The sequence below is a fragment of the Ambystoma mexicanum genome, chromosome 10, assembly GCF_040938575.1.
Source record: "Ambystoma mexicanum isolate Mex_15411 chromosome 10, UKY_AmexF1_1, whole genome shotgun sequence".
NCBI classification, from domain to species: Eukaryota; Metazoa; Chordata; class Amphibia; order Caudata; family Ambystomatidae; genus Ambystoma; species Ambystoma mexicanum.
In genome coordinates, this window is record NC_090932.1 from 592,308,462 (window position 1) to 592,334,591 (window position 26,130).

Sequence of the window (26,130 nt, forward strand, 5' to 3'; positions counted from 1 at the left end):
CTGTCGGTGTGTTGTAGAGCAGCTTGACCCAGCCTATGAATTGCTCACCCAACCCCATTTTACCCATAATGCTCCACAAGGCCTCCCAGTGGACTGAATCGAAGGCTTTTTCGAAATCAATCGCGAGGAGTGCTAGTGCATCCCGCAGCGATGGAGACTTCTCAATGGCGGCATGTAGCCTGTGGATATTCATTCGTGTGGATCTCCGTGGCATAAAGCCACATTGGTCTGGATGGATAAGGGTGTGTATGACTGTCTGGAGCCTGTTAGCCAGTGTCTTGGCCAGTATCTTAGCTTCTATGTTTATAAGTGAGATCGGCCTGTAGGAGCTGCATATGTTTGCTGGTTTGCCTTCCTTATGTATCACCACTATAGTGGCCTTTCTCAGATCCGGGGGCAGAATTCCTTTACCTTTGGCATATAGGAGCATTTTATGCATCTGTGGTACTATGTGCTCATTGCCGATCTTTTTCCAAGCTTCCACTGGGAAGCCGTTAGGCCCTGGGGTTTTCCCATTTTGGAGTTGGGATAGGGCTGTCGACAGTTCTTCCTCTGTAATCTCTGTTTCCAAACTCGCTCTTTGCGTATCGCTTAGGTGTGGAATGGTGAGTGTGTCCAGGATGCTGGGATCCAGTGCAGTCGTCGGGGGAGCGTACAATGCCTCATAGTACTCTGCAAAGGTTTCAGCAATGCTTGAGTCGGTATAGGTCTGTTCTGCATTCCTGGTAGTGATACATCTTATCTGGTGTTGACCCTCCTCTCTTTTTTCCAGCCACGCCAGCATTTTGCCGGCCTTGTCTCCAGTCTCGTATAGCCTGGTACGCATTGTCCTGTGTGCCTGTTTCGCACAGGTAAGTGTGACATCATGCAGCTTCTTTTGTGTCGCTTGTAGGGCTCTGTTGTCATCTGATGCGCCTGTGTTTATATATCGCACTTCAGCGTTTCTGACCTCTGTTTCAGCGTCTTCAACCTCCTTCCTGTGCGCTTTTTTGTGTGCAGCAGTCCAGCTCAGTACTACCCCTCTCAGGGTTGCTTTGTACGCCTCCCATATGGTTCCTAGGTCCTCTATCGAGTCCTGGTTTGTTTCGAAATATGAGACAGTGGCTTCCTGCATCTTTTCTACTAACTCTTTGAACCCTAAATAATACGAGTTCAGGCGCCAAGTCAGTGGAGGCCTGGGTCGTTCTGTTTCGAGTAGGATCTTCAGCGGTGAGTGGTCCGAGATCCCCCTGGGCTGGAGTGTTGCCTCCGTTACTTTATGTATGTCTACACCAGGGAGGAAGAAGTAGTCTAGTCTAGACAACGATGCATGCGCGCCTGAATGGAAAGAGTATTGTTTCTCCATCTGGTGCAGATCCCTCCATGCATCCTTCAGTCCCAATGCTGTGGCAAAGATGGCTAATTTCGTCGGTATCATCGGATTTCTCCCCCTGATATGTGTACGATCTAGATTAATGTCCATTACATCATTGAAGTCTCCACCTACAACTAGTATATCCGCGGTGTTGTTGGCTATGATCGGTGTGATGTCGTCGAGTAAGGTATTTGTGAGCGCCGGGGGAGCATAGACCGCCAGTATGGCAATGGTTTGATTCCATAGCGTTCCATTTATGTGGACAAATCTCCCTCCGGTGTCCTGGGTTATGTTGGATATCTCTATAGGGATTCTTTTGTGTATTAATATAAGCACACCTCTCGAGCCCATCGAGAAACCTGCATGTATTGCTGTACGGTATTTGGTTCTTTTGAAAAATTGGCATCTTGTGCCGGCCAAATGTGTCTCAGTAAGCAGTATTAGGTCCGGGTTATTTCGATTCAGGTATTGTGTTACTAGTCTTCTCTTGATACTGCTTCCCAGGCCATTGACATTCCATGTCATGATGTTAAGTTTTTTGGTGTCTGTCCCTTTCGCACTCATTTCTTATCTTGTTCGTATGTCTGTGCCATTGGTAGCAGTTTAGACGAGAGGAGTCCTGCTCTATCGGTGTTTGGACTGCCCTGTTGTCTTCCCATTTCAGCGTGCTTGTCTAAGCCGTGCTTTCCTTGTTGCCAGCATAGAACGTGAACAAATCCCAACTTACCCCCCTCCCTATACTCCTTCCCCAACTGAAGCATCTGTCGCCCACACAACCAAACTTAATCAAACCGTTGAACTTGGGGTATCTCTTGTCACTGTGGCGGTGGAGGTGCCGTAGTGAAGAGTCCGTAACTTGCTTAGGCCGCCGTGGGTTGGTGGTACCACGGCGGGTGATTGCAGGGTCTGTTCTATACCGATTGCAATCGGGGGGGTGGCTTGCGTGATGTGTCTTAACGCAGCCGCCAGCCGTTCTGAGTAGTGTTCTTTCCTGCTCGTGCCTCCGTATGTTTGTCGGTTGTGTTTAGGCGTCGGCATTCTGTGCTATTTCTTCCATCGGTTGCTGTGGCGGCTCATTTGGTGGCCTGTTTGGTCGGGGTCTATTTCTACGGTTTTCCTGTCTTCTCCATGGGCCCCATTCACCTTCTAGGTTGCGTTCTGCCCAGCTCCATGCCTCTCTTGGATCAGTGAAATGCACAGTAGTGCCCTTATGAAAGATTTTTAGCTGGGCTGGGAATAGCAGACCATATTTCACATTCAGCCCTTGTAATCTCTTTTTGAGAGTGTCAAAGGATTGCCTTGCTCTTTGTACCTCTTTGGTGAAGTCGGGGAAGAAGGCTATCCTGGAGCCGTTATAGGTCATGGCTCCATTCGTCCTTGCCATGTGGAGTATCGCGTCGCGATCTCTGTAATTTAGGATCTTGGCTATTATCGCTCGTGGCGGTGCTCCGGGAGTTGGTCTGCCAGTTGGTATCCGGTGTGCCCGTTCAATTGAGAAGAAGTTTGAGAGAGATTTAGGAGCGAATAAATCGGCGAGCCATTGTTCGAGGAACAGCTCCATGCTGGGTCCTTCTTCTTTCTCTGGCAGGCCGAGGATGCGGATATTATTTCTTCTCGATCGGCCCTCTCCCTCTTCCACCCTCTCCTCCAGTAGTTTAATGCGACCTAGTGCTGCATTCATTTGCTGGCCCATGCCTCTCACATTGTCTTCTGCCACTGATATGCGCGCCTCCGCCTCCCCTGTACGAGATGATAATTTCTGCAGGTCATGGCGCAGCAGAGAGACCTCCGTACAGATGCTATCCATTTTGACTTCCATGGCAGATCGAGAATTGGAGATAGCATTCATCACGTCCCTAAGGGATATGTCGGCCTCAGGGTCTGGTGATTCATCGGTTCTATTCTGGGCCGTGGAAGATGTCGGGGCAGGCGTTGTGTATTGTTCCATTGTGTTCTGAGTTCCAGTTCTTCTAAGCCTATCTTTGCCCATGTCCGGTGTGTGGGGGGGTGCTGCTCTTGTGTTTCCCCCCGTTATTCTTGGCAGAGGTCGGGGAAGCGTAGGCGGGCTGGCGGACGGTAAGCCCGGGGTGCCGTTTGCTAAGTTTCGGTGTCTCAGGATCGCGTCTCCCCTCCTCCCCTTCCTCCTTACCGGCTCCGCCGTATACCGCTCACCAGGCTTCGTTCGGCACCGCAGCGGCCGTTGCTGCTGTCGAAGGATCGGAGCGCCCGCTCTGCTTGGTCTGTCGTGCTGGTCCCGCAAAGTCCGTTGTTGTTGCAGGCCTCGGCGAAGCCGGGGGTCATTCCGATAGATGGGCGTCCCAGCAAGGACCGCGGGGAGTGGGGGGGGTCAGCACTGATAGCTTGGGCGGCTGAGTCCCCCAGCGATGGTTGGCGTCGAATCTGCTGGATGGGCCCCTCCCAATTTCAGACGAGTTTCTTTCGATTTCCACGAGAGGCAGCGCCTGTGGGTCTAGATTGTGTCTCTGTCGGCCATTTTGATTTCCGTTTGGCGCCGATTGCTTCTCCTTCTAAATGCCGATATCTCGGGATTGGCGCTTCGGAATCAGCTCCAGTTGCAGATATCGTTCCTACTAGGGTTCCGCCACCCTGTAGGAACCTTTTTTGGGGCTGGATTAGCCCAAATTCGCAGGATATTGCAGGATGTAGCTGGCGGCTTCGGGAGCTCTACGGGCTCACGTCTTCATCGGTCGCCAGTTGGCCACGCCCCCGCCTATACGCAATGTTAAATGCAAAATGCAAATATCAACTACAAATACCAAAATAGTATTTTAATGTAGCGGTTACGTGAGATGCTTTAATTTAAGGACCTAGGGAACCTCCAGTTGTTTGTAAATCAGTAGCAAGGCAACTGTACTGTGTTGCCTTGTATGATTGGGTAGTTACCAGGAATTACCATGTAGAGTCATTACCATGCAGATGTTCGACTCAGGGGCATGACCATTTGGGATTCCTGTGGCATTTACACCCTCTGTATTTGCCCATGGTCATGCCGGCAAAGTTGATATGTGGTGGCAAACACTGGTTGGCTAGCAGTCAAATGGTTGAATGGTGCACAAGTGAGTGATAGGTGGGTAAGGTTGCCCTCTAGCCTCCAGTTTGGCATAAAAGCTGACACATTGCACTGAGAACGTTGTCAACTGCTAGGATTCAATCTTGAAGCATCCAGAGAGACAAATTACCCAATATCAATGGTACCTCTGTTCCAGTATCATTTGAACTCTCTTAAAAACCCAGCAGTGATTGTCTTTCTGGCTGATGACCAGGAGGAGTCGTCGGTGGTGCGCCTTTCCCTTGACACGGCATGGGCACCTGGATCCTTTTTTCAGGAGGCATCTTTGTGTCTCTCAAACTTCCAGGGGTTCACCTGTGCTGCTTGACCCTGCAATCAGAGTACTGCATCTTCCGGATGCCCCAAGTGTGGCGGTTGTGTTACTGGATTGCATTTATTATGCTTTCTCTGTTGAGCGAGTCCCTGATACCACTCCAGAGGTGTGTCCTGCTGCTCTGTAATCAAACTGCGACTTGCAACCCCTAGCTAGGGACACTATTGTTCTAAAAACTAATGAACAGTGCTGAACCTCCATTTCCTGGCGTGTATGTCTTCAGGGGTTTCTCTGACTTAGGTGGGCTTGTTGGTCCATTCTTCCAGAATCATGGTCTTTGCTGGCATTGGCCTTCTAATAGAGAACTGCAGCCCAAGCTGGGGCCCTGACAAAGACTCTGCTCTGCATCCTTTTCAACAGTTTGGCACTGACTTCATGCATCCAACAGATCTTCTTGGAGGTCCACCGCCTCTGTTCAAACCTCTTAAAATGGTAGGATGGGTCTACCAATAATATGTGTGTGCTCTGTGATAACTTACCTCCAACAATTGGGTGGAGATAAGTTAAAAAGAGCAACCCCTAAAGCATCCCACACTACCAGCACTCCAAACGTAGTGAACAGAGGATAGCACGGGGGCAACACGTTGGGCTTGGAAGCAAGACCACACAGAGCAACAGAGGTTTCGAATCCCAAATCTGTGCTTAGAAACCGAACTCAGGTATGGTATTAGGCGCATTATGAAAAAACAATAAAATAAAATAAATAAAGTGGTATGGAGGTGGGGTAGAGGGACAAGTAGTGGGGAGGAAGGGGCAGTAGTGTGGCGGAGGGATTAGGAGTGTCAAAGAGAGTATGAACATCAAAGGACGGAGCCAAGACTTAGGAGCGAGAGACATTTGAGGGGCAGTGGAGGAAAATGAAGAAGGGGACAAAGTAGAGGTGGATGGGACTGCAGCAGGAGAGTACGTGGAAAAGAAAATCAGAGAGAGAAGGAGAGCAATATCTGGGCATGTTGCAGCATCCAATACCCCTTTAGATTACTTACCATTGGATAGTGTAGAAACAGTCTAGGAAGTCCCTGGGGAATCTTAGACAGAAAAGGCATCCTGCCTTTAGGTCTTCACCTCCAGCATTAGCTAGAACCTAGACAGTAGGGGTCAAGAATAGATATCTACTAAATTGGGCTTAACGATGCCTGGTTTAGGGAGGTGCATTTCTAGATTAGAGCGACTACCAAAGGGCCAATTGAAATCTCAACAAAACCCTGAACTGTCTATGAGGCTTGGAGTATTTCTTGTGCCATCTGTGACATAGAGCAACTGGGAGATCTGAATGCAAATTTGATGGAAATTCCATGAACCTGTATTTGAATGATATACAACGCTATTTGCATACCTCTGGGCTAAGGGTTGTGGATGTAGCCTTGGAATGCATATTGTTCACATAAAAGTAAATGGCTGGCCACTTTTTAAAGTTAATTCCATAAATACATATTATGACGTTAGTCTACTGCACCAGGATATTGTTGCAGAATACTCAACATTGGTCAAATAAACTGCATGATTTGGTTGCCACGTGAGATTTGCCTTAGTCATAAATGTTTTATCTTCATTTTGATCTTGAAATGGGAAAAAAAAGTATCTACCCAAGTTAAATCATGTCACTTTGAACTAGATCTACTGAGAAAGTTAAAACAAAGTTTTCCTCTAGCCGACTTCAAAATGGTAGGTAGTCTGCTCCTTGTCATATATTCCATGGGCTATGGCAATTTGGTTTTACTGAGGTTTTCAAATTAACTGTGCTCTGATTTTAAATGTGTACAAAATACAGCTTCAAGATTGGCGACAGGCTTGGGGAAATCCTGGCTTTTTTCTGTTGTGTTAAAATAGTTGCAGTTGCCTTTATTACCCATTCAGAGCAGAATTATTTTTCAAGCTTATTGTACCATACTAAAGGCGCTCTCTACTGACATTCCGATTTAATAAATAAACTGTGGCCTTTGGCAAATTACCAATTGCTGAGATTATGTATGAGATTATGTAATGTATGTATTTTGGCCTTTTCTATTACATATCGTCAAGACACTGGAAAGAAGGTGTTTTTAGCCTTGTGCCTCGAGGAGCAGGAACATACTGCCTAGATATTTGAGAGAAGCTAAACATTATTTCTTCTAGAAAGGGAATAAAAACCTTCTGTTTAAGAAGGCTTTTTTTCATTTCGGATTAGAGATTGGCATATTGTGTCTGTTGTTTTGCCTGCCTTCCTTACTTTTCAAAGTTGGACTGGTTCTCTTGGTTTGACTTCTCTTTTTCATGGATGGTTGGATAAGAGGATTTGTATTTCATGCTGTGGTTTTAGGTCATTTCTTGTACAGTTTTCACAGGACCGCAAAAATGGGATTTAAAATCCTTGTATTTTAAATAAAGAAAGTATGTTAATTCCTTGGAGACAGTTTTTAATTACAATTAGGGGTAGAGCAAAATAAACGCATGGTGCAAGTATTCGTCAGAAGTACATGTTTTCTGCTATTCATAATGTGCAACAGGTTTCAAATGGTGTAATTTTCATCTTCCTTCATAAACCATATGACACAAAACAAAGCATGGTCTATTTTCTCACCTGGCTTTATTCCCTGAATCCATGAGATCTTGGATGTCGTTATAGGAAGTGACAGCCAATTTGGACAGATCTTCCACGTAGGGTCCCAGGAGGGGATGTTCCCGCACGCGCAGGTTCCCTTTGTTCTTCGGGTTCAGAAGGTCTCTCACACGCTCGCAGTATATTTCCATGTAGCTCACCTAGGGGATGTATAGTGGGAGCACAGAATCACAGGCAAGCAGTGAGTGATGGTACATAGTTGGACCATTTGTTTTATGTTAACTAGGTAGAGTTCAGAGTATTCCTGGGGTGCTTAGGTAAGAACATCGGTATCATTTCTGATAATATAGAGTCAATTGAGTCACATTTAGACACTCCCATGTTGAAGCGTTAAGATATGGTATAATTAGGTACTGTCTCAAAAAGCCTAGCCTTTCTCAATCTCTCAGAAAAGAGATATAACAGATTTCCACCTTTTGACACATACCTCCACGGAGTAAGACATGTTATCGTTAGTGGTGTCACTGATTCGGGAGAAGAGATCTTCACAGAGCTGAGGAGAGAAAGAACGACATTACATTTCTGAATTATAAAATATTACGCACGTCCTTTCTTTAATTTTCCCCATTGCAAATGGAAAAACAAGCACTGTCGAAAGCAATATTTTGGGTGATATACAGACACTGATTTCATGTATCCAGATATACTATTTGCAAGCTATTGTAATCATATGCCAAGGAAACACCATCGTTTATGAGATAGTGAAATGATATGGTCTGGTATTGTGAGGAGCCAGGAATAAGATGTGGACACAGAGGAATCATGGTGTTTGCCATAAACTTTTATTAAATAATCAAAGGGGTTGGAAAATGCCCCAATGTCCCTAATCTATGAGGTATTTCCCTACCTCAACCAAAAAAATAAAATAAGGGCCTTTCTTGTGTCAAGACATCCAAAGCAAAAAATGTCCTGTGTCTGAAATCCTATCCTAGCCCTCACACTCTAAAAGTAACTCCAAGGTGCTAAGGGAAATGTCTCTGGCTTGAAAGGTGTGCAAAATGTTCAAGTTAAACCAAAAAGGTATACATCAAAATAAATCTCCAAATGGATAACGTCCACAGTTCCAGGGAATGACTCTCTTTCCCAGGTTTCTCGCCGCCAAAAGAAAAGGTTCAAAAGAATAAACAAGTTCTTTATAGACCAAGAAGTTAACTCCCTTCCTTTTAGTGTTGCAATTCACTCCAGGGGAAATTACTCCCATCTCCTGGTCCTTTTCACATTCAACATATTTCCAAAATCCTAAGGACGGGAGTAGTTTCTTACCTGTAACTCCATTTCTCCAGCGTTGGTATCTTTCATGGATTCACATACTGTGAATATTCCCTGTTGTCAGGCTGGAAAACCCCGGTTGCTTTGACTTAGTAATTTTCCTATGGAAAAACGTGACACTTTGAATGCCCCCATCTACGTCATTGTGGACGCTTTTGGTGCCCACTAATGGGATGTCGAGTGTATAGCTCTGCCCCAGCAGCATCCCCTCAGATTTTAACCACTCCAGCTGGAGGATATCCCTCAAAGAGGATGTTTGCCTGTAGGGGGTAGGCTGGAGGGTGCATGTGAATCCATGAAAGAAACCAACGCTGGAGAAATGGAGTTACAGGTACGAAACTACTCCCTTCTCCAGCATTAGATCTTTCATGGATTCACATGCTGTGAATAGATTTTGTAGCAGTATAAATGTTAAGAGGTGCAAACCAGGCAAACACTGATTAGGTATTTTAAAATTGTCTGCATTAATGCGAGAAGAATACATACTCCAGTAGAGAAAGGAAACAACCCCAGAAGCTGCAGGGCTTACCTTACAGGAACAGCCGTTGAATGACTGTCCGTCCCATCTGCACATCCTCAGCGTGTGGCTGGTGTAGGCAGTAGTGCCTGGTAAAAGTGTGGGGCACTGCACATGTTTCCGCTTGATACAGGACTCTGATGGGTACCCCAGACCAGAGAGCCGCTGAGGCACCCATGGCTGTAGAGGCGTGCGCTCTGGGCCGATTGTAACGGCCTGTTGGCCTTATAGTGGCAAAAGGAGATGGTAGATGAAACCCATCTTGAAATGCCTTGCTTTTATATGGCTTTTCCTTTTTTTGGATGGACTAAAGGGGACAAACAGTTGCTTAGTCGATCTGAAAGATTTTGTGTGATCCAAATAATATTTCAATGCCCTTTTAACATCGTGAGAGTGTAGAGCCTTCTCCGCTGGTGAAGTGGCATTTTGAAAGAATGCGGGTAGTTATAGCAGCATTTTTATGAAAGTCTGAAGGTACTTTCGGGATAAAATGTGGATTAGTGGAAAGGACCACTTTGTCTTTGATGAACCGTAGATAGAGAGGGTCTACCACCAAGGCTTGAAGCTTGGAAACACATCTAGAAGACGTAATGGCCACTAAAAAAGCCACCTTCCAGGTTAGAGATTTGATGTGGGTTGTTGAAAATGGTTCGAATGGAGCCTTCATAAGCCCTGCAAGGACAGTTTCATGCTCCATACATGTGGAGTGCTTTTCTTTGGCGGGAAGGTAAAAAAAAGGGCTTTTAAGAAGTGTTTGATTAATCTGTCACTGTAGAGAGGAGAAGATCTTCTTTTCCATGTAAACCTGGAGATTGCCGATAAGTGCACTTTGATGGAAGAGATTGCTAGACCCTCTGTAGCTAACTTTAGCAGATAAGAAAGGATCTGATGAGGTGTTATAGCTAGCGGCTGCAAGTTAGGCTGTTGTGCACACCATGCACAGAATCCTTTCCATTTTTTTACCTATAGGAAATGTTGGTAGAAGGAGCTCTAGCTGCTGCTAGAATGCGCCGGCAGTCCTGAGGGATATTTAAATGACCGAATTCGGAGTGGTCAGGAGCCACGGTGTTAACTTAAGACAACCTGGGTCGTGATGAAAGATCATCCCGTTGTTGTGGGATAGAAGATTGGCCTTAGATCGTAGATGAATTGGACCGTCCGCTGCCCATTGAAGGAGATCTGAGAACCAGGTTTGCCTGTGTCAGTATGGGGCTACCAAGAGTATTTTGCAGCAACCTTTGCATATCATCTGTATCGTTTTCCTGATGAGAGGAAACAGAGGGAACGCGTAAGCAAACACGCCGTTGCAAAGGAACAAACATGCTTCCCCCTGAGAGTCGAGATGCAGTATCCTGTTTTCAAATTTCTGGCACTGCTTGTTATTGGGGCTGGCGAATAGGTCTAGAGGGAGGTGACCCCACCTTGAGAAAATGTTGGCTATTTGGATACTGTGCAGTTGCCACTCGTGTGTCTGTGATGAGTGCCTGCTGAGTATGTCTGCTTGCTTGTTCTGCAACCCCGGCAAGTGGAAGATCTGAAGTAGATTGTTGTGCTGTATGGCCAAATGCCAGATGGTTTGTGCTTCCTGGGACAAGGTGTTTGATCGCATTCCTCCTTGCTTCCGTAGATAGAACATTGTGGTCATGTTGTCGGTGAGGACGAGCCCCTCCAAATTCTTGATTAGAGGAAGAAAGGATTTTAGAGCCCAATGCACTGCCCATAACTCCAGTACATTGATGTGCAGGATGGCTTCCTCAGGGGACCAGAGGCCTTTGACTCGGTGCTTGTCCAAATGAGCACCCCATCTTGCCTGGGAGGCATTGGTGACAATGGTAAAATGGTAATCTGGTTCTATCAGTGGCATCCCTTTCGCGATGTTGCAGGTGTATGTCCACCATTTTAGTGTGTTTGACAGAGTCCGGGAGATGGTTACTTTGTCTGTCCAGAAACCCCCGGGTTTGGGACCATCTGGTAGCCAGAAATGATTACACTGGCCGCATGTGCAGATGGCAGTGAGGAATAAGAAGAATGCAAGAGGACATGGTCCCAAGAAGAGCCATGTATGAGAGGACTGTGACTAGGTTGTTGGCATGAATGAGTTTGCTAGAGTTATCAATCTTTTGAATCATTCCGCATAAGGTTTGACCATATTGTGGTCTGTAAGGAATTGAGTGCCCAGGAAAACCAAACTCCTTCAGTGAACTGTACAGGATTTTGTATAATTGATTCTAATGCTCAATTGTTGGAGTAGCGTCTCTGTTTGGTTTAGAGAAGACAGGGCTTGTTCATGCGTCGAGCCTCAAACTAGCCAATCATCCAAGTATGGGTAGACTTGATGGCCTTGTTTCCGGAGGAAGGCTGCTACCGGTGCCAGGCAATTTGTGAATGTTCTTGGGGCCTATTTCAGGCCAAAGGGAAGAACCTGAAATTGATAATGGCTTTAGCCGACTATGAATCTGAGGTACTTTCGGTGCCCTGGATGTATTGGCACATGGAAGTATGCATCTTTGAGATCTAATGGCGTGAGGAATTCCTGCAGCTGAACCTCTTTTATGAACTCCTGGAGCGTTACCATTTTGAATTTTTGTTTTGTAATGTTCTTGTTTAGTAGATCCAGAATAGGGCGCCACTTCCCGTCTGGTTTTTTGATGACGAAGTACCAGGAGTATACTCCCTTTCCTCTAGCTGAGGAAGGAACTTTTTTGATGGCTCATTTTCTCAGCATTAGACGTATCTCGTGCTGTAAGACCTGCTGATGCGGGTGAGATACCTTTGTAGGGGGTACTGGAATTTGTGGATGCTTAAACTCTAACAAGTGGCTGTACTGGATTGCATCTAGCACCCACCTGTCATTCTTTATAGATTGCCACTCGCCGAGATAGAACACCACCTTTCCTCCCACATGACTGTCCTTGCAGCAGTCAGTGTTTTGCCTTCTTTTGCCTAACTCCCTGAGAGATGGCAGATCCATGCTTTAGTTCCCTTTAGTACTCTCTGTTGGTCTGGGAGGATTGATCATTGCGCTTGTAGTCCTGAGAATAATACCCGCGGCTACCATAGTTCTTGTTGTCTCTTGAGGCTGAGAATCGTGGATTGCCTGAGGCTCCTCAAAAGGAGCGAAAAGACCTCCTGCTTTGAAGGGCTGTGAGAGACCTAGCTGTGTCAGAGTCAGCCTTCATGGCTTTAAGGTTCTCATCAAATCTTTCTCTGAACAGATTTTCCCCTTCTCACGGCATATCAATGACCTTGTGTTGTACTTCTTGGCGAAAATCTGTGCAAGGACTATGCCATTGCGAATCTGCATAAACCCTGTTTCAGCAAGGTCTACAGCAAGGCTTCCTGTCCTACGCGCACAAGCATTATGGCCTCTTTTCTTTGCTGTTCCAACAAGTGTTCCAATAAAGGAGTAAGACAGTGCCACATCTCCCAAACATTTTGAGCCACCATTGCCAGGGCATTGGCTGCTTTGACGGTTGTCCCCCAATGGTGAAAACCTTCTTTCCAAAGGCATCTATTTTTCGGTTGTCATTGTCTGGTGGAGTGGCACACTTCTGCTGTGTTCAAGCCTTGCGGCTTGCTGCCGCAGAGACAACTGACTCTGGAGTAGGGTGTGAAGTGGCCATTTCGGCGTATGTTAGGGAGAATTCTCTGTAAAGGCTAATTTCCCAAACCTAGTGAGTCCCTCAGCAACTTTGCTGGATTTTTGGGGGTTTTTTTTCCTTCTCCTGCTAAGAGTGAGACTCTTTTCTCCCACTCTTAGGCATGATTTGAGAATGTCCTTTGACTTTATAATGTGTTTTATGGGCTATAGGGTCTTTTACTCCATAGGGCTTCATGTGTTTTTGGTAAGTGTGTTACACAGCACCCTCAGTGCAGTAACACAGGGGTGTCATAGTGACCCCCAAACATAGACTCCATACCCTGGGACTGACTACTGTCTCCCAGGGCATGTAAAGTCACCATTGATATTGTGGAAGTACTGGTAGGGGTAATTTGATTGCCCCTGGGTCTGTTTTTCAAGGGGGCACTGTCCAGTCCCCCCTTGTCGAGTTTCTGGCTGGTGGCAGTGGTTACCACGCGAAATATTCTACCGAAATATTTCCCATGGGATTTTCCCATTCCTTTTAAACGCACCACTTTTTGGTGCAATGTTAAAGATACCGCTGGGTTATTTATTTAATATTTATTCCCCGGTTGGGTCTTTTTGCCAGGACTCGCTTTTAAAATGGCGTTTGTGTTCGCCTCTGTAATTCCAACCCTTCGAGCCCTTTGTTCCACTTTTGGCGGGCTTCTGCACAGAAGACTCCAAAAGTGGTGCCACTCTGTCTGTGTCTAGAGGATGTGCGGGAGGGGGGTTTAAGCACCCTGGACTGAGTTGCCCCAGCAACTCGAGTCGCACTCTTGTGTGATTGGCTCAGTGGTAAGCCGCCCGGCTCACCACTTAGCATGTTTGAGTGACAGCTAGGACTGATGAATGGGGGTTTTCTGCATAAAAGCAGGGCTTTGGGGACTGGAACTTCAGAAGTCGCCACAGGACCTAAAGAATCCGAAGAGAGAGAAGCTGAGCCGACCTGCAACGATGACACCACCGGTGGAGCCCTGCTGAACCGCCTCACCACTTCCCGACGACAGAGAAGATCTTCATCCTGGAGAGTCTTCTTTCTTTGAACTGGTGGGGTTAACCAGTTCGCCCTCTTTTCGCCTTCCTGGATCGTCTCTTGGTCGAATCGCCCGTGCCAAGCACCCCAGCGGCCGGATAGCCACGCTTCACCACTACTGCGAAAAAAAGGGTAGTACCTTTTAACCAGGAAACTCTGTGGCTGGTTTCTTCCCTGGCAGTGCAACAACCTCCAGCTTTCCTCCATGTCGAGATCTTCTCTTCCCCTGGATGAAACACCGACTTGCACCCGCTGCCAGGAACAACTGCCCCCGCTGGAGCTTTCTCACCATTTCAGGTACTGTGTCCCGCCTGATCTCCCTTGCAACAGATTGTTCAAGGTGTCCCGTAAATCCTTGACTCTCTATCCTGGGGTGACCTGGGACCTGTTAACTAACATTTCTGAACTGATCCAACTCCTTTTGAACTATCTGCAAAGACTTTTAAAGTGTACTTCAACTGTGTGATCTTGGGCACATTCCGCCTTGCTCTCTCCAAGAGTGGGTCAGATCAATGAACTTTCTTGCTCTACAGTAGACTCTGCCTTTCCTGACTTGCTGTGGTTCTTTTAAAAGTGTTGGTATTGTGTGCTTTCCTAATTCTGCCTTTTCCCTCCCTTTTTAAATAATTATTGGAGTGCCATCTTGGTTAAGCGCTCACCTCTGTATTTGATAATAAGTGGTGTTCTTTTCCTAAGACTTGTCGAATAATTAATCAGGGAGGTGTATATATTTCTAATGACTGTGTTTGAACTTGCTTGACATATTAGTGCCAGTGTATTTTTACAAGTGTGTTTTTAAATAAATAATTATATACTTTTATACCAAAGCTCTAGTCAGTGTTTGCTTGTGCTACTGTATTTTTGTACCTAATGTGTATACTCTATATACTGCCTAACTCTTCTTGAGATAAGTCTGACTGCTCAGCCACAGCTACCAGGTAAATCTGGGTGGTACAGACTGCTACCGATTCGGTTTACTGCCAACACCTGTAGTCCTAAGCCTTTTGCAGTGGTCCCTAAGGGAACTGCACAGGTTTCTGCCTAACACTGGTGTACAGCAGTGGGATTTGTATTGAGTATACATTTTAGTGTGCTTATAGATACCTTAGTGCAACTAACCACAAAGCGTAGCACTAAAAAGTTTATGTTCTAACCTGTCAACTATGGAAAGTTATAGTCAAGAGTCCCTTGCTACAAAAACTGCTGATTGTTTAAGAGTTCTCTGTAAGCATAAGAACCTCCTGACTAAAGGCAAGAAAATGGAGCTAATAGAAAGATTGTTAGCAAACCAACATATGGGTGATGGTTCAGAGGAACCCACTCCCCAAGAGAATGTAGATAACAGTGATGATATTGATATTGATCAAAGTATTGAAAATCTTGAGGCAGAGTCAGAAGAGGAGGGTGAGGCTGCTGTGACTGTCCCCCCTAGGCCTCTGTCTGCTCTACCAGCTGTACCTACTGGACCTTTACCAGGTCCCACACTTAGTCCTCAATATCTAGAACTAGAAAAAATGAAGCTTGAATTAGAATTCAGGAAACTAACTGCCCAATCTGAACTAAGGCTCAAAGAAATGGAGCTCAAGCATGAGCTAGAGATGAAGAAATTGTCTGTTGAAAATGCTTCACTCTCCGGATCCTCTAGGAGTTCCAGTCCCAAAAGACCCCGGATGCCTAAAGAGATTGTGGGTATGTATGAGCCTAAGTTGGATGTGTTGGATTGGTTGGCTATGTTCGAGTATAATCATGGCCTTCAGGACATCTCAGGCAATTAGTTACTTCCCTGGTTGTTCTCTAGGCTCCCCCCTGTTGCATCTGATGTGGTAATGGAGTTGGGGGAGGTGGATAGAAGGGACTATGAATGTGTGAAGCTAGCTTTAATAGCTAGATTTGGATTTGGGAAGACCCCTTCCCAGGACCTTAAGAGGTTTAGGACCCTCAAAAAGAATGATGGTACCCCTTGGGCTACCTGGGTCAATGAGTATTTGAAAAACTTAGAGGGATTGATTAAGGGTTACAAGGTGAACACTTATGAGGGAATGAGAAATCTTGTAATGTTGAAGTCAATTTATGATGCCTGCTCTCCTGAGCTCAGACAGCACTTGGCTGATTCAAGGGAATTAGATTCCAGGAAGCTAGCTAAGGCTGCTGACTTGTGGGTTGCCAACAGGACTACTCACAAGGATTCAGGGGTCACTCAGAAAAAGGATGAGGGAAAGCAGCCACCAAAAGGGAACCAAGAGACTTATAATACCTCCCAACCTAAAGGGGGCCCCAAACAACAAAATAACCAGGGTAAGACCCAGGGTAAACCACAACAGGCTAGTGTACCTTCTGGTCAACAACTAGAAGGAGGTCAGAACAAACCACCCTTTCAGAGAGCATTTGGAGTATGCTATGTCTGTAAGGCAACTGACCATATCAAAGGAGATCCAAAATGTAAGGGTAAACCTACAGGGATCAGCACAGTCTCCTTAGCCTTCACTCCTGAGGAGGAAGTCCAAATGGCTAGTGCTCACTTTGAAGTCTTTGCTGAAGAACCTTTGGGTCTTCAAGCAAGTGTAACAGTAGAGTCCATGGGTCTGGTTAGTGATCAGAATAGGAGTGTGTACAGCTCCATACCAGAAAACTCTAAAGTTTATTATATGGACAGTGTTCTTGTCAATGGCCAGGATACCTCTGCCAGGCGAGACTCTGGGGCCAGTAGAACAGTAGTGGATGAAAGCTTTTCCAGTCCTGAGGATGTTGCTAAGGCACCCAAAGGTCCCACTAAGATGTCTGGAGGCCCTGCCCAAATGGTTCCAATTCTATCAGCCCTCATTCAGTGTAATAACATGACAGTGAGGATTCCTGTCAGTGTTCAGACTGAGGTGCCTGGAAGAGTCCTGTTGGGGAATGATCTAAGAACTCTAGGAGTAGTATCCAGTACCCCCAGGCCTCCCAGTATGGAGACCCAGAACCAAACCAAATTGGCTAGAGAGGCCACCTTAAGGAACCGATCTAAGCCTGTGGGAACCTTTACTGAGAACCCCACTACAAGCTCTGGTGTTGGTAAGTTGACCTCTGACCCAGGCAAATTTCAGGCTAAAATGTTAGGGAAATGGGAGCCCGAACCAAGCTCCATCATTATTCCCCCAGTTTTAGAGTCTGTGACTCCCCCTGCTTCTGAGGAAGAGGTGGATAGAACAATTGGATCCCTAACTAGGCCTAAGAGAACTGGTAATTCTCATTGCTGGTGGAAAACCAGAAAAGAAAAGTCTAAGGCCAAAAACCTTCAGACTGTTGGACCTTCTACTGAAGACTCCAACTCAAATCCTAGTCTTGGGAGTGAAACTCCTAAAGTAGGTAAGGGTAGATCTAAGAGGAAGGAGAAGCATGTACCTTGCTTATCTCCATCCCCTCCAACCAAGAGGCCTAAGACCCAACCTCCTCCCAACAGAGAAGTGGTGAGGAACTCGGGAGGCCCCTCTAGATCTAAGGGAATCCTTTATAAGGGCCCCTTGAAAAAGCCTAACACAGGTTCAGAAGTTGTACCAGCTTCTGAGGGACTGGTCAACCAGATCCCCTATAGTTTTAAAAAGACTGATGTTCCTCAAAGGGTTTGTCGGTCATATAGCTTACAAAGGAAAACCTTTGATTTGACCATAGAACATAGGTCAGAGTGTCACCACAAACATGCTGATGGTCTCTCTAGGGTGTTTGTAACCGACTAGAGGTATGAGATTCATCCAGGAGTGGATTAAATCCTCCTGTCCCTTAGTATGGGGGGAGCGAGTGTTAGGGTGAATTCTCTGTAAAGGCTAATTTCCCAAACCTAGTGAGTCCCCCAGCAGCTTTGCTGGATTTTTGGGATTTCTTCTTTTCTCCTGCTAAGAGTGAGACTCTTTTCTCCCACTCTTAGGCATGATTTGAGATATCCTTTGACTTTGTAATGTGTTTTATGGGCTATGGGGTCTTTTACTCCATAGGGCTTCATGTGTTTTTGGTAAGTGTGTTACACAGCACCCTCAGTGCAGTAACACAGGGGTGTCATAGTGACCCCCAAACATAGACTCCATACCCTGGGACTGACTACTGTCTCCCAGGGCATGTAAGGTCACCATTGACTTTACTAGTCTTAAATTGTGAAAATAACCAGTACAAACCATCATATTGGGGAAGTACTGGTAGGGGTAATTCGATTGCCCCTAGGTCTGTTTTTCAAGGGGGCACTGTCCATTCCCCCCTTGTCGAGTTTCTGGCTGGTGGAAGTGGTTACCACGCGAAATATTCTACCGGAATATTTCCTATGGGATTTTCCAATTCCTTTTAAACGCACTACTTTTTGGTGCAATGTAAAAGATACTGCCGGGTTATTTATTTAATATTTATTCCCCGGTTGGGTCTTTTTGCCAGGACTCGGTTTTAAAATGGCGTTTGTGTTCGCCTCTGTAACTCCATCCCAAGTCGAGCCCTTTGTTCCACTTTTGCGGTCTTCTGCACAGAAGACTCCAAAAGTGGTGCCACTCTGTCTGGGTCTAGAGGATGTGTGGGAGGGGGGTTTAGGCACCCTGGACTGAGTTGCCTCAGCAACTCAAGTCACACTCTTGTGTGATTGGCCCAGTGGTGAGCCGCCTGGCTCACCACTTAGCATGATTCAGTGACAGCTAGGACTGATGTATGGGGGTTTTCTGCATAAAAGTAGGGCTTTGGGGACTGGAACTTCAGAAGTCGCCACAGGACCTAAAGAATCCGAAGAGAGAGAAGCTGAGCCGACCTGCAACGACGACACCACCGGTGGAGACCTGCTGAACCACCTCACCACTTCCCGACGACAGAGAAGATCTTCATCCTGGAGAGTCTTCTTCCTTTGAACTGGTGGGGTTAACCAGTTCACCCTCTTTTCGCCTTCCTGGATCGTCTCGTGGTCGAATCGCTGTGCCAAGCACCCCGGCAGCCGGATAGCCACGCTTCACCACTACCGCGAAAAAAAAGGGTAGTACCTTTTAACCGGGAAACTCCGCGGCTGGTTTCTTCCCTGGCAGTGCAACGACCTCCAGCTTTCCTCCATGTCGAGATCTTCTCTTCCTCTGGACGAAACACCAACTTGCACCTGCTGCCAGGAACAACTGCCCCAGCTGGAGCTTTCTCACCATTTCAGGTACTGTGTCCCGCATGGTCTCCCTTGCAACAGACTGTTCAAGGTGTCTCGTAAATCCTTGACTCTCTATCCTGGGGTGACCTGGGACCTGTTAACTAACTTTTCTGAACTGATCCAACTCCTTTTGAACTATCTGCAAAGACTTTTAAAGTGTACTTCAACTGTGTGATCTTGGGCACATTCCGCCTTGCTCTCTCCAAGAGTGGGTCTGGCCTATGAACTTTCTTGCACTACAGTAGACTCTGCCTTTCCTGACTTGCTGTGGTTCTTTTAAAAGTGTTGGTATTGTGTGCTTTCCTAATTCTGCCTTTTCCCTCCCTTTTTAAATAATTATTGGAGTGTCATCTTGGTTAAGCGCTCACCTCTGTATTTGATAATAAGTGGTGTTCTTTTCCTAAGACTTGTCGAATAATTAATCAGGGAGGTGTATATATTTCTAATGACTGTGTTTGAACTTGCTTGACATATTAGTGCCAGTGTATTTTTACAAGTGTGTTTTTAAATAAATAATTATATACTTTTATACCAAAGCTCTAGTCAGTGTTTGCTTGTGCTACTGTATTTTTGTACCTAATGTGTATACTCTATATACTGCCTAACTCTTCTTGAGAGAAGTCTGACTGCTCAGCCACAGCTACCAGGTAAATCTGGGTGGTACAGACTGCTACCAATTGGGTTTACTGCCAACACCTGTAGTCCTAAGCCTTTTGCAGTGGTCCCTAAGGGAACTGCACATGTTTCTGCCTAACAGCATAGTATCTGGAGACTTACATTTCTTCTCCACCCTTCCTTTAACCGCTGGCTCCATAAAAGGATGTTTCATAGTACGGAGTCTCTCCTGCCACACATGATTCAGAATGGGAATGGAAAAGACTGCCTTCCTGCGTTTACCCACATGGTCGAAGAGGAAACAATCTTTCTTATCTTCATCTGGAATTAGACCAAACTCCTGGCATGCTTTGGACATCATGGAGTGAAATGCTCCGATATCGTCCGGAGGTGAAGGCTGAGCTGGGGTTCCCAGTGAACTTTGGTCAGGATATGTGTCCCAGGTGTCGGCTCTCTGTGGAGACGACGAGGTGGTGGAACTTGTATCTCTCAGACCAGTGTCCTGGTCTGTGTCGATCAATTCACCTTCTTCTTGGTCTCACCTACGTGGACTGAATGTACATGGGGGTGGAGGTCTAGGAGGTGTTTGAACACTAGGAAGTATGCCCTGGTCTATACGGGGATAAGTTAGATCCCTTCGTTGAGGGGTAACCTGAGGTTCTCTGTAAGGTTGAATTGCTTGAGCTTGAGGAGGCCGAAGCCTGGCGTCAAGCTGACCTAATAGAGATTGCAGTGTAGTAAGGACCTGCATGGAAAGCAGGGTTTGGGGGTTTATAATGTGGTATTGTGTCTGCATATTGCCTATTCCTGCAGATGTTGATGGCAGAGTAGGTGTTTGAGACCTTAGAGGCATGTTTTCCTCTCTAGCTAGTCCCTGGATAGGATGATCAGAAATTCCTTCATTTGGATCAGATTCAAAGACACCTTGACATTCATATGGTGGATGCTCAAAATCAGAGGTAATCTTGTGTTGCAGAATGTCTTCTGGCATGATAACTGGGTATTCCTTAGGAGACATTCCCAGGGGAGCCTGGTCATGGTGCATCATGGTCCCAGTTGGGGTTTTTAAAATACCCTTAGGGGACAATATGTTGCCTTGTGTTGGCAACTCAGAAATCTCTGACGTGGTGATCGTCCGGCGTGTAAGCTATCCAGCAGCTGACTTTTTCTTTGTCGTCAACGAGGTGGTCGTCGAAGTGGTAGTTGACTAGAGACGAGCCGCTGTCCATGACAAAGCTACCGTCATCATGGATGTCATCATCAATGGTGTTGTCTTCGGAATAGACTTCGACAACAATTTGGTCTCGATGATGACTCATGGCAGGAGGAGTATCATCTAGATTCTAGTGTTTTTTGCCACTCATCAAGGTACACTTTTTCATCAACAAGGTTGAGGAGGATGTTGTAGCCGATTTGGCTGTGTGTTTGTCCGTCGATGAAGATTTCGTGGACTGGTCCATGGATTTTGGCGATGTATGAGAGCCCTTTTCCATTGGTTTGTCCGACTGTGACTTCGACAACGGACCCTTGGAAGAGTGTTTGGACCCAGAATGGGACCTTTCACCACTAGGTGGTGGTTTCTCCCACTCCATGACGAGCCAACCTCAGACACCGGATAGGCTCCTTCATTGAGCCAGCAGATTAGGCGTTGGTTCCTGTCCTTAGGGGTCTTTTGCGAAAAGCCCTGGCAGATGTCACAGTCGTCGGCGGAATAGTTTGGGTATAGGCATAAAGACATTCTGTGTGCCTGTCCCCCTCAAGCATTTATTAGCCCACAGGTATTGCATGGCCTAAATAAGGACTTAGGTCCTGAAGTTTCCATGGTTGGAACTGGAAACAAATGTACTTTGACGTCGGTTGTAGCGGAAGTTGAAATTTGAAGAAAAGGTTTAATTTTGTGAAAAAATATAATTTTCACTCAGGAGAGAAACACAAGGAATCCCAACAGCTCGGAAGACCGTTGAAATCTGAGGGGAAGCTGCTCGGGCGGAGCTATTTACTCGACGTCCTATTGCTGGGCGCCAAAAGCACCCAGAACAATGCAGATGGGACACACAAAGTGCCAAGTTTTTCCATAGGAAAATTACTAAGTCAAATTAACCAGGGTTTTCCAGCCTGACCGCAGGGAATATTGACAGCATGTGAATCCTTAAAAGATTAAATTCTGGAGAAATTAATCTTCCCTGGAATTCCCTGACTTAAAATAACAACTGGTAGACACTCCTGCCAGGTTCATTCATATAGTTCCTTGATACAATTTGGATACGGTCCCAGGCTTGCAAAACACCTGGTATACTCTCCTTTAAGGTTCCTTTCCACATTCATTGCAATTCACTTGACACACTTAAGTTTGCCTGGTATACTTTCTTGCCAGGACTTTCTTTATGCGGTTCGCTTTACACACTTGACTTCCCTTCTTGGTTTCCCCAAGTTCGTACTGTGGGTCCCTGAACCCAGTCCCACTGTCTAGGGCGTCCAATGCCGTGCCTGACAGTGCTTCAGTGTACCTTATTTATTTATTTGAAAGGCACCAAAAGCCTGTGGGCATCGGGGCGCCCATAACGCTCACACGGCAGGACGACCACCAAGGAACAGGACAAAATGGGAGCATACAATCAGTGGTGGGGGGTGGGTGTGTAAATCACTTGAAAATGTATGTTTTCAAAGCTTTTCTGAAAGTTTTTTAAATATAAACGTTCTTTATTGGTTGATTCAAGTCTCAAGACATTTAACAATGCATTATAGAAATGAAGTACAACAACAGGAACTAGGTTTATGCAGTATACCGACAGGCAGACAGCAGGTTATTTCTAAACGCAAATGACAATCAGAAGCAAAGCTGTTTCACAGGACACATTTTGGTACAGTGGACTGGGCTACACTTTGGATTAGGAGCTGGGCTGCTGCCCACTGCTCGGATCGTGCATCAAAGGGACTCCATATATTCTTGGGACTATTCTGCAAGCCAAACAAACAACCATATTCTTTGAAAGTGTTGCTAAGCCAAACCAAATCTTTGAGCCAAGCACCTATCCCAGGAGGGGGTGAGCTAGTCCACTTCATCAAAATGCATCGTCTAGCAACAATCAAACATGTCGTGAGCAATTTCCAGTTCTATTTAGGGAGCCTAGGGAGTCAGCCGAACATGCAACACAGCAGCTCACAGGGTATGGTACGCCCCAGCATTTCAGAAATACCCTCAGCCACCCCATCCCAGAAGGTTCTCAGCCTAGTGCAAGCCCACATCATGTGGTGGAAGTCAGCAGAGTTACACTTCGGGTAGCTAGCCGCCCTAGTTCTGTCAAACAAGTGCATACGGGCTGAAGACAAGTACACTCTGGGCAATTTTTTGAGCTGAATCAACTCTAATCTGGTACTGAATGCCCCACTGTGTGTGCGCTCGCAGAGCATTGCCCACTGCTTGTCTGTAAAGGAAGCCCCAACATCCTCCTCCCATTTCTGTCTACACCTTAGGACATCCCAAGGGGAGTCACGTTGAATTAACCTATATAGTGCGAGGCCACACCTCTGCTCGCAGGTGAGCCCACAATAAACTTAATTAGTGGAGTAGCCGGAGCATCTCTGGGAACCAAGGGGACCTCTCCCTAAAAGCTGCTTGCATCCTGAAATACTGCAATCTACGCTGAAAGCCTTCTTCCATCTTTTCAACATATAGCTCCTGGGTAATGAATCCCCTGTTCAGGCACAGGTCCTCCATGTGGTTAATCCCCACACCCCGCCATTCCTGAATTATGGCTTCATTGCATGGTGGTGGCAAAATCTCTATGTACCACATTAGTAGGCCCGGGTCAAAAGTGACATCCATACGCAACCGCTTTAGGACTCTATTCCATGCATGCAGTGTACAGGCTACGGGATAAAATGTACATTTATCTGACACCCTTTTAGAGATCAGGACCCGCTGTAGAGAGAACGGGCGCACTGAGCATTTCTCTATGCACACATGAGGATAAGATGGGGCCCCCGGCATCCAAAGCAACGCAAATTATAGCTGCGCTGCTAGGAAATATAACTCCACATCTGAAGCAGCAACGCCCCATCTGTTCCAGGGAAGGACCAGTGTATCCCAGCTCATTTGTGTGTTTCGTGGGTACCAAGCTAGCCTAACCAACTTGTCCATCACCTCTGGAAAGTAGCCAACCCCGGCCATACTGTGACGTTCTGGAAAATATACAGTAGTTTGGGGACCACTACCATCTTGGCTACCGCTATCCTGCCCAGTAGCGAGAGGGGAAGTCTGCACCACCTCTCTACCTTAGTCTTCAGGGTATGCGAGTACTTCACATGGTTGTCCGTCAAGGGGATTCGAGCATCCCTACTAACCCACAGCCCCGGATATGTAACAGACGTCTGCTCCCATCTATATCCTCAAATATTGAAGGTTTAACTGTAGCCTCATTTAGTGGGAATAAAATGGATTTTGACCAATTTATCCTACGACCCGAAGCTTGCCCAAACCTGGCAACTTCCTGCGAAAGCGGCACCAAATTAGTCGACAGCCGGGCCGTCAGAGCCTCGATCGCAACTGCAATGAGCAGGGGCGACAGTGCACAACCCTGCCTGGTTCCCCGATGCAGGTAAAATATCTTGTAAAGCCTCTGGGGGCCCCACCTGACGCAGCACCTTGAATAGGTAGCTCTACTCGACGTAGTTGAATGCCTTCTCAATGTCGAGTAGGGCCGCAAAGCCTGCACCTTGGGGTCGATCTGGGCCAAAATCGTGAACAATCTACGCATGTTTAATGAAGTTGACCTCCCAGGTATAAAACCTGACTGGTCTACATGTATAATGTTCGAAATATACAGAAGCAACCGGTCTGCCAGCACCTTGACGAATATTTAAGTGTCAATGTTCAACAATTAGATCGGGCGGTACGAGAAGCATTCCATTGGGCCTTCTCTGGTTTCAGTATCAGCGTGATCACGGCGTTGTGCATCGTTGGGGAGAGAAGTCCCACCCTCATGCCCTCCTCCCACACCGACAGCAGATTCTTAGCCACCTCAGGGCCCCAGTCCTTGTAGAATTCAGCTGTTATTCCGTCAGTGCCAGGTGCTTTGGAGGAGGGCAGAGCGTGCATCGCGAGGAGGATCTCGTTAAGTGTGATGGACTTGGCAAGTGCTTCTACCGCCTCCCCACTCAGCACCGGAATGGATGATTCCCTTATATATCCCTCTAGCTCTGCCATAGGTATAGACCCTCTTGACGCATATAGATTCTCATAATACTGGCGAAAGGCATCTACTATAGCCTCCGGCTTCACAGTCACCTCACCCTCTGCTGTCTGCACCGTGGTAATGTCCGTAATCCCCCTTTCGTGCCTGATCATTGCTGCTAGCAATTTGCCCAGCCTGCCTTCCTTTCCATACCTGAGAGCCATTGCCGGGCACGCCAGGTATTTAACCTCACGCTCAGAAAGGTCATTAAAGTGGTCCAGTGCTTCCCTCAGTTTGGCCCTAGAGTCAGTCCCACCCCCTCATGTACCTTGATTTCCAGTTCTTTATCAGTTAATTTCCCTGCAGATCGTTTTCAACACACCCAGCTCCAAGGACAGGCATCTGCCCCGGAAAACCACCTTGAATGCATCCCATACGTAATTCATCTTAGTTACTGAACACAATTTCTCATGAAAATATGACTTGACCAGGCTATGCACTTCGCTTTTGAATACTATGTCAAATAATGCTGCAGCTTTTTAAATCTCCAAAGGGGGCGAGAGGCTCCGTCCTGTTCCGGGCTCAGAGATCAGAGGATGGGCGAATGGTCAGATAACGTTCTGGGCAAAAGTGCACAGTCAACTATTCTGTGTACCAGGGAAGAACTCACCAGGATATAGCCCAAGCATGAGGAGGTCCCATGCACCATTGAGTGGAATGAGTACTCCCTCCCCTCCGGTCGGAGTAACCTCTACACATCACCCAGCTACAGCTCCTGCATGCAACTCAGCACCACTGTTCTAGAATACGGGCGTGCACCCCCCACCGATCTGTCTCTTCTCGGTCAAGTGTGATATTGAGGTCCCCAGCCCATACTATGCTATTATGAAGGAACTTGTGACATCTTCTCAATAAGGACTCAAAGAAATCGGGGTCATCCACATTGGGGTCATAAATGTTGACAAATGTAGGACGCCAGCACCCCAAGACAATCACAAACTTCCCATTCGGGTCAATCACAGCTTCCGTGGTTCGGTGGTGGAGGGATTTGTGCACCGATGTCATGACTCTGGCTGAATATGAAGAGTAGGAGGTGTAGTACTTGCAATCCCCCCAAGCCTTGGCAACCCCCTAATTCCCCTTACCGACCAAGTGGGTTTCTAACAGAAGGGCAACCTTGCCACAGTGCCTTTCACAATATTGGATCACTTTGCAAGCATTGCGCGGGTTCTTAAGTCCGCGTACGTTCCAACTGATCACCTTACAAGCCGACATTAGCCCATAGACTATTTGGATACCCCAGCCCTGCCCTTATGTTCATTCGAGCCGCACTCCAGCTACTGTCCGATTTCAGGAGTCATGAATCATTTTGAACTAACAGTTCCCGATTTTCCCCACAACTTCCC

General features: G+C 46.6%; 1 protein-coding gene across 7 annotated transcripts in view; it reads right to left on the reverse strand.

Moving 5' to 3' along the window:
* KIF1A (kinesin family member 1A) overlaps positions 1–26,130 on the reverse strand; it is a 4,129,412-nt gene that overhangs the window by 3,485,957 nt on the left and 617,325 nt on the right. For all 7 annotated transcript variants that reach the window (XM_069618139.1, XM_069618143.1, XM_069618141.1 and 4 more), the window contains exons 5-6: positions 7,785–7,850; positions 7,319–7,497 (exon numbers count right to left, since the gene is read on the reverse strand). In XM_069618139.1, coding sequence (XP_069474240.1) covers positions 7,319–7,497; positions 7,785–7,850 — 245 coding nt within the window. The remainder of the gene's footprint in view (positions 1–7,318; positions 7,498–7,784; positions 7,851–26,130) is intronic.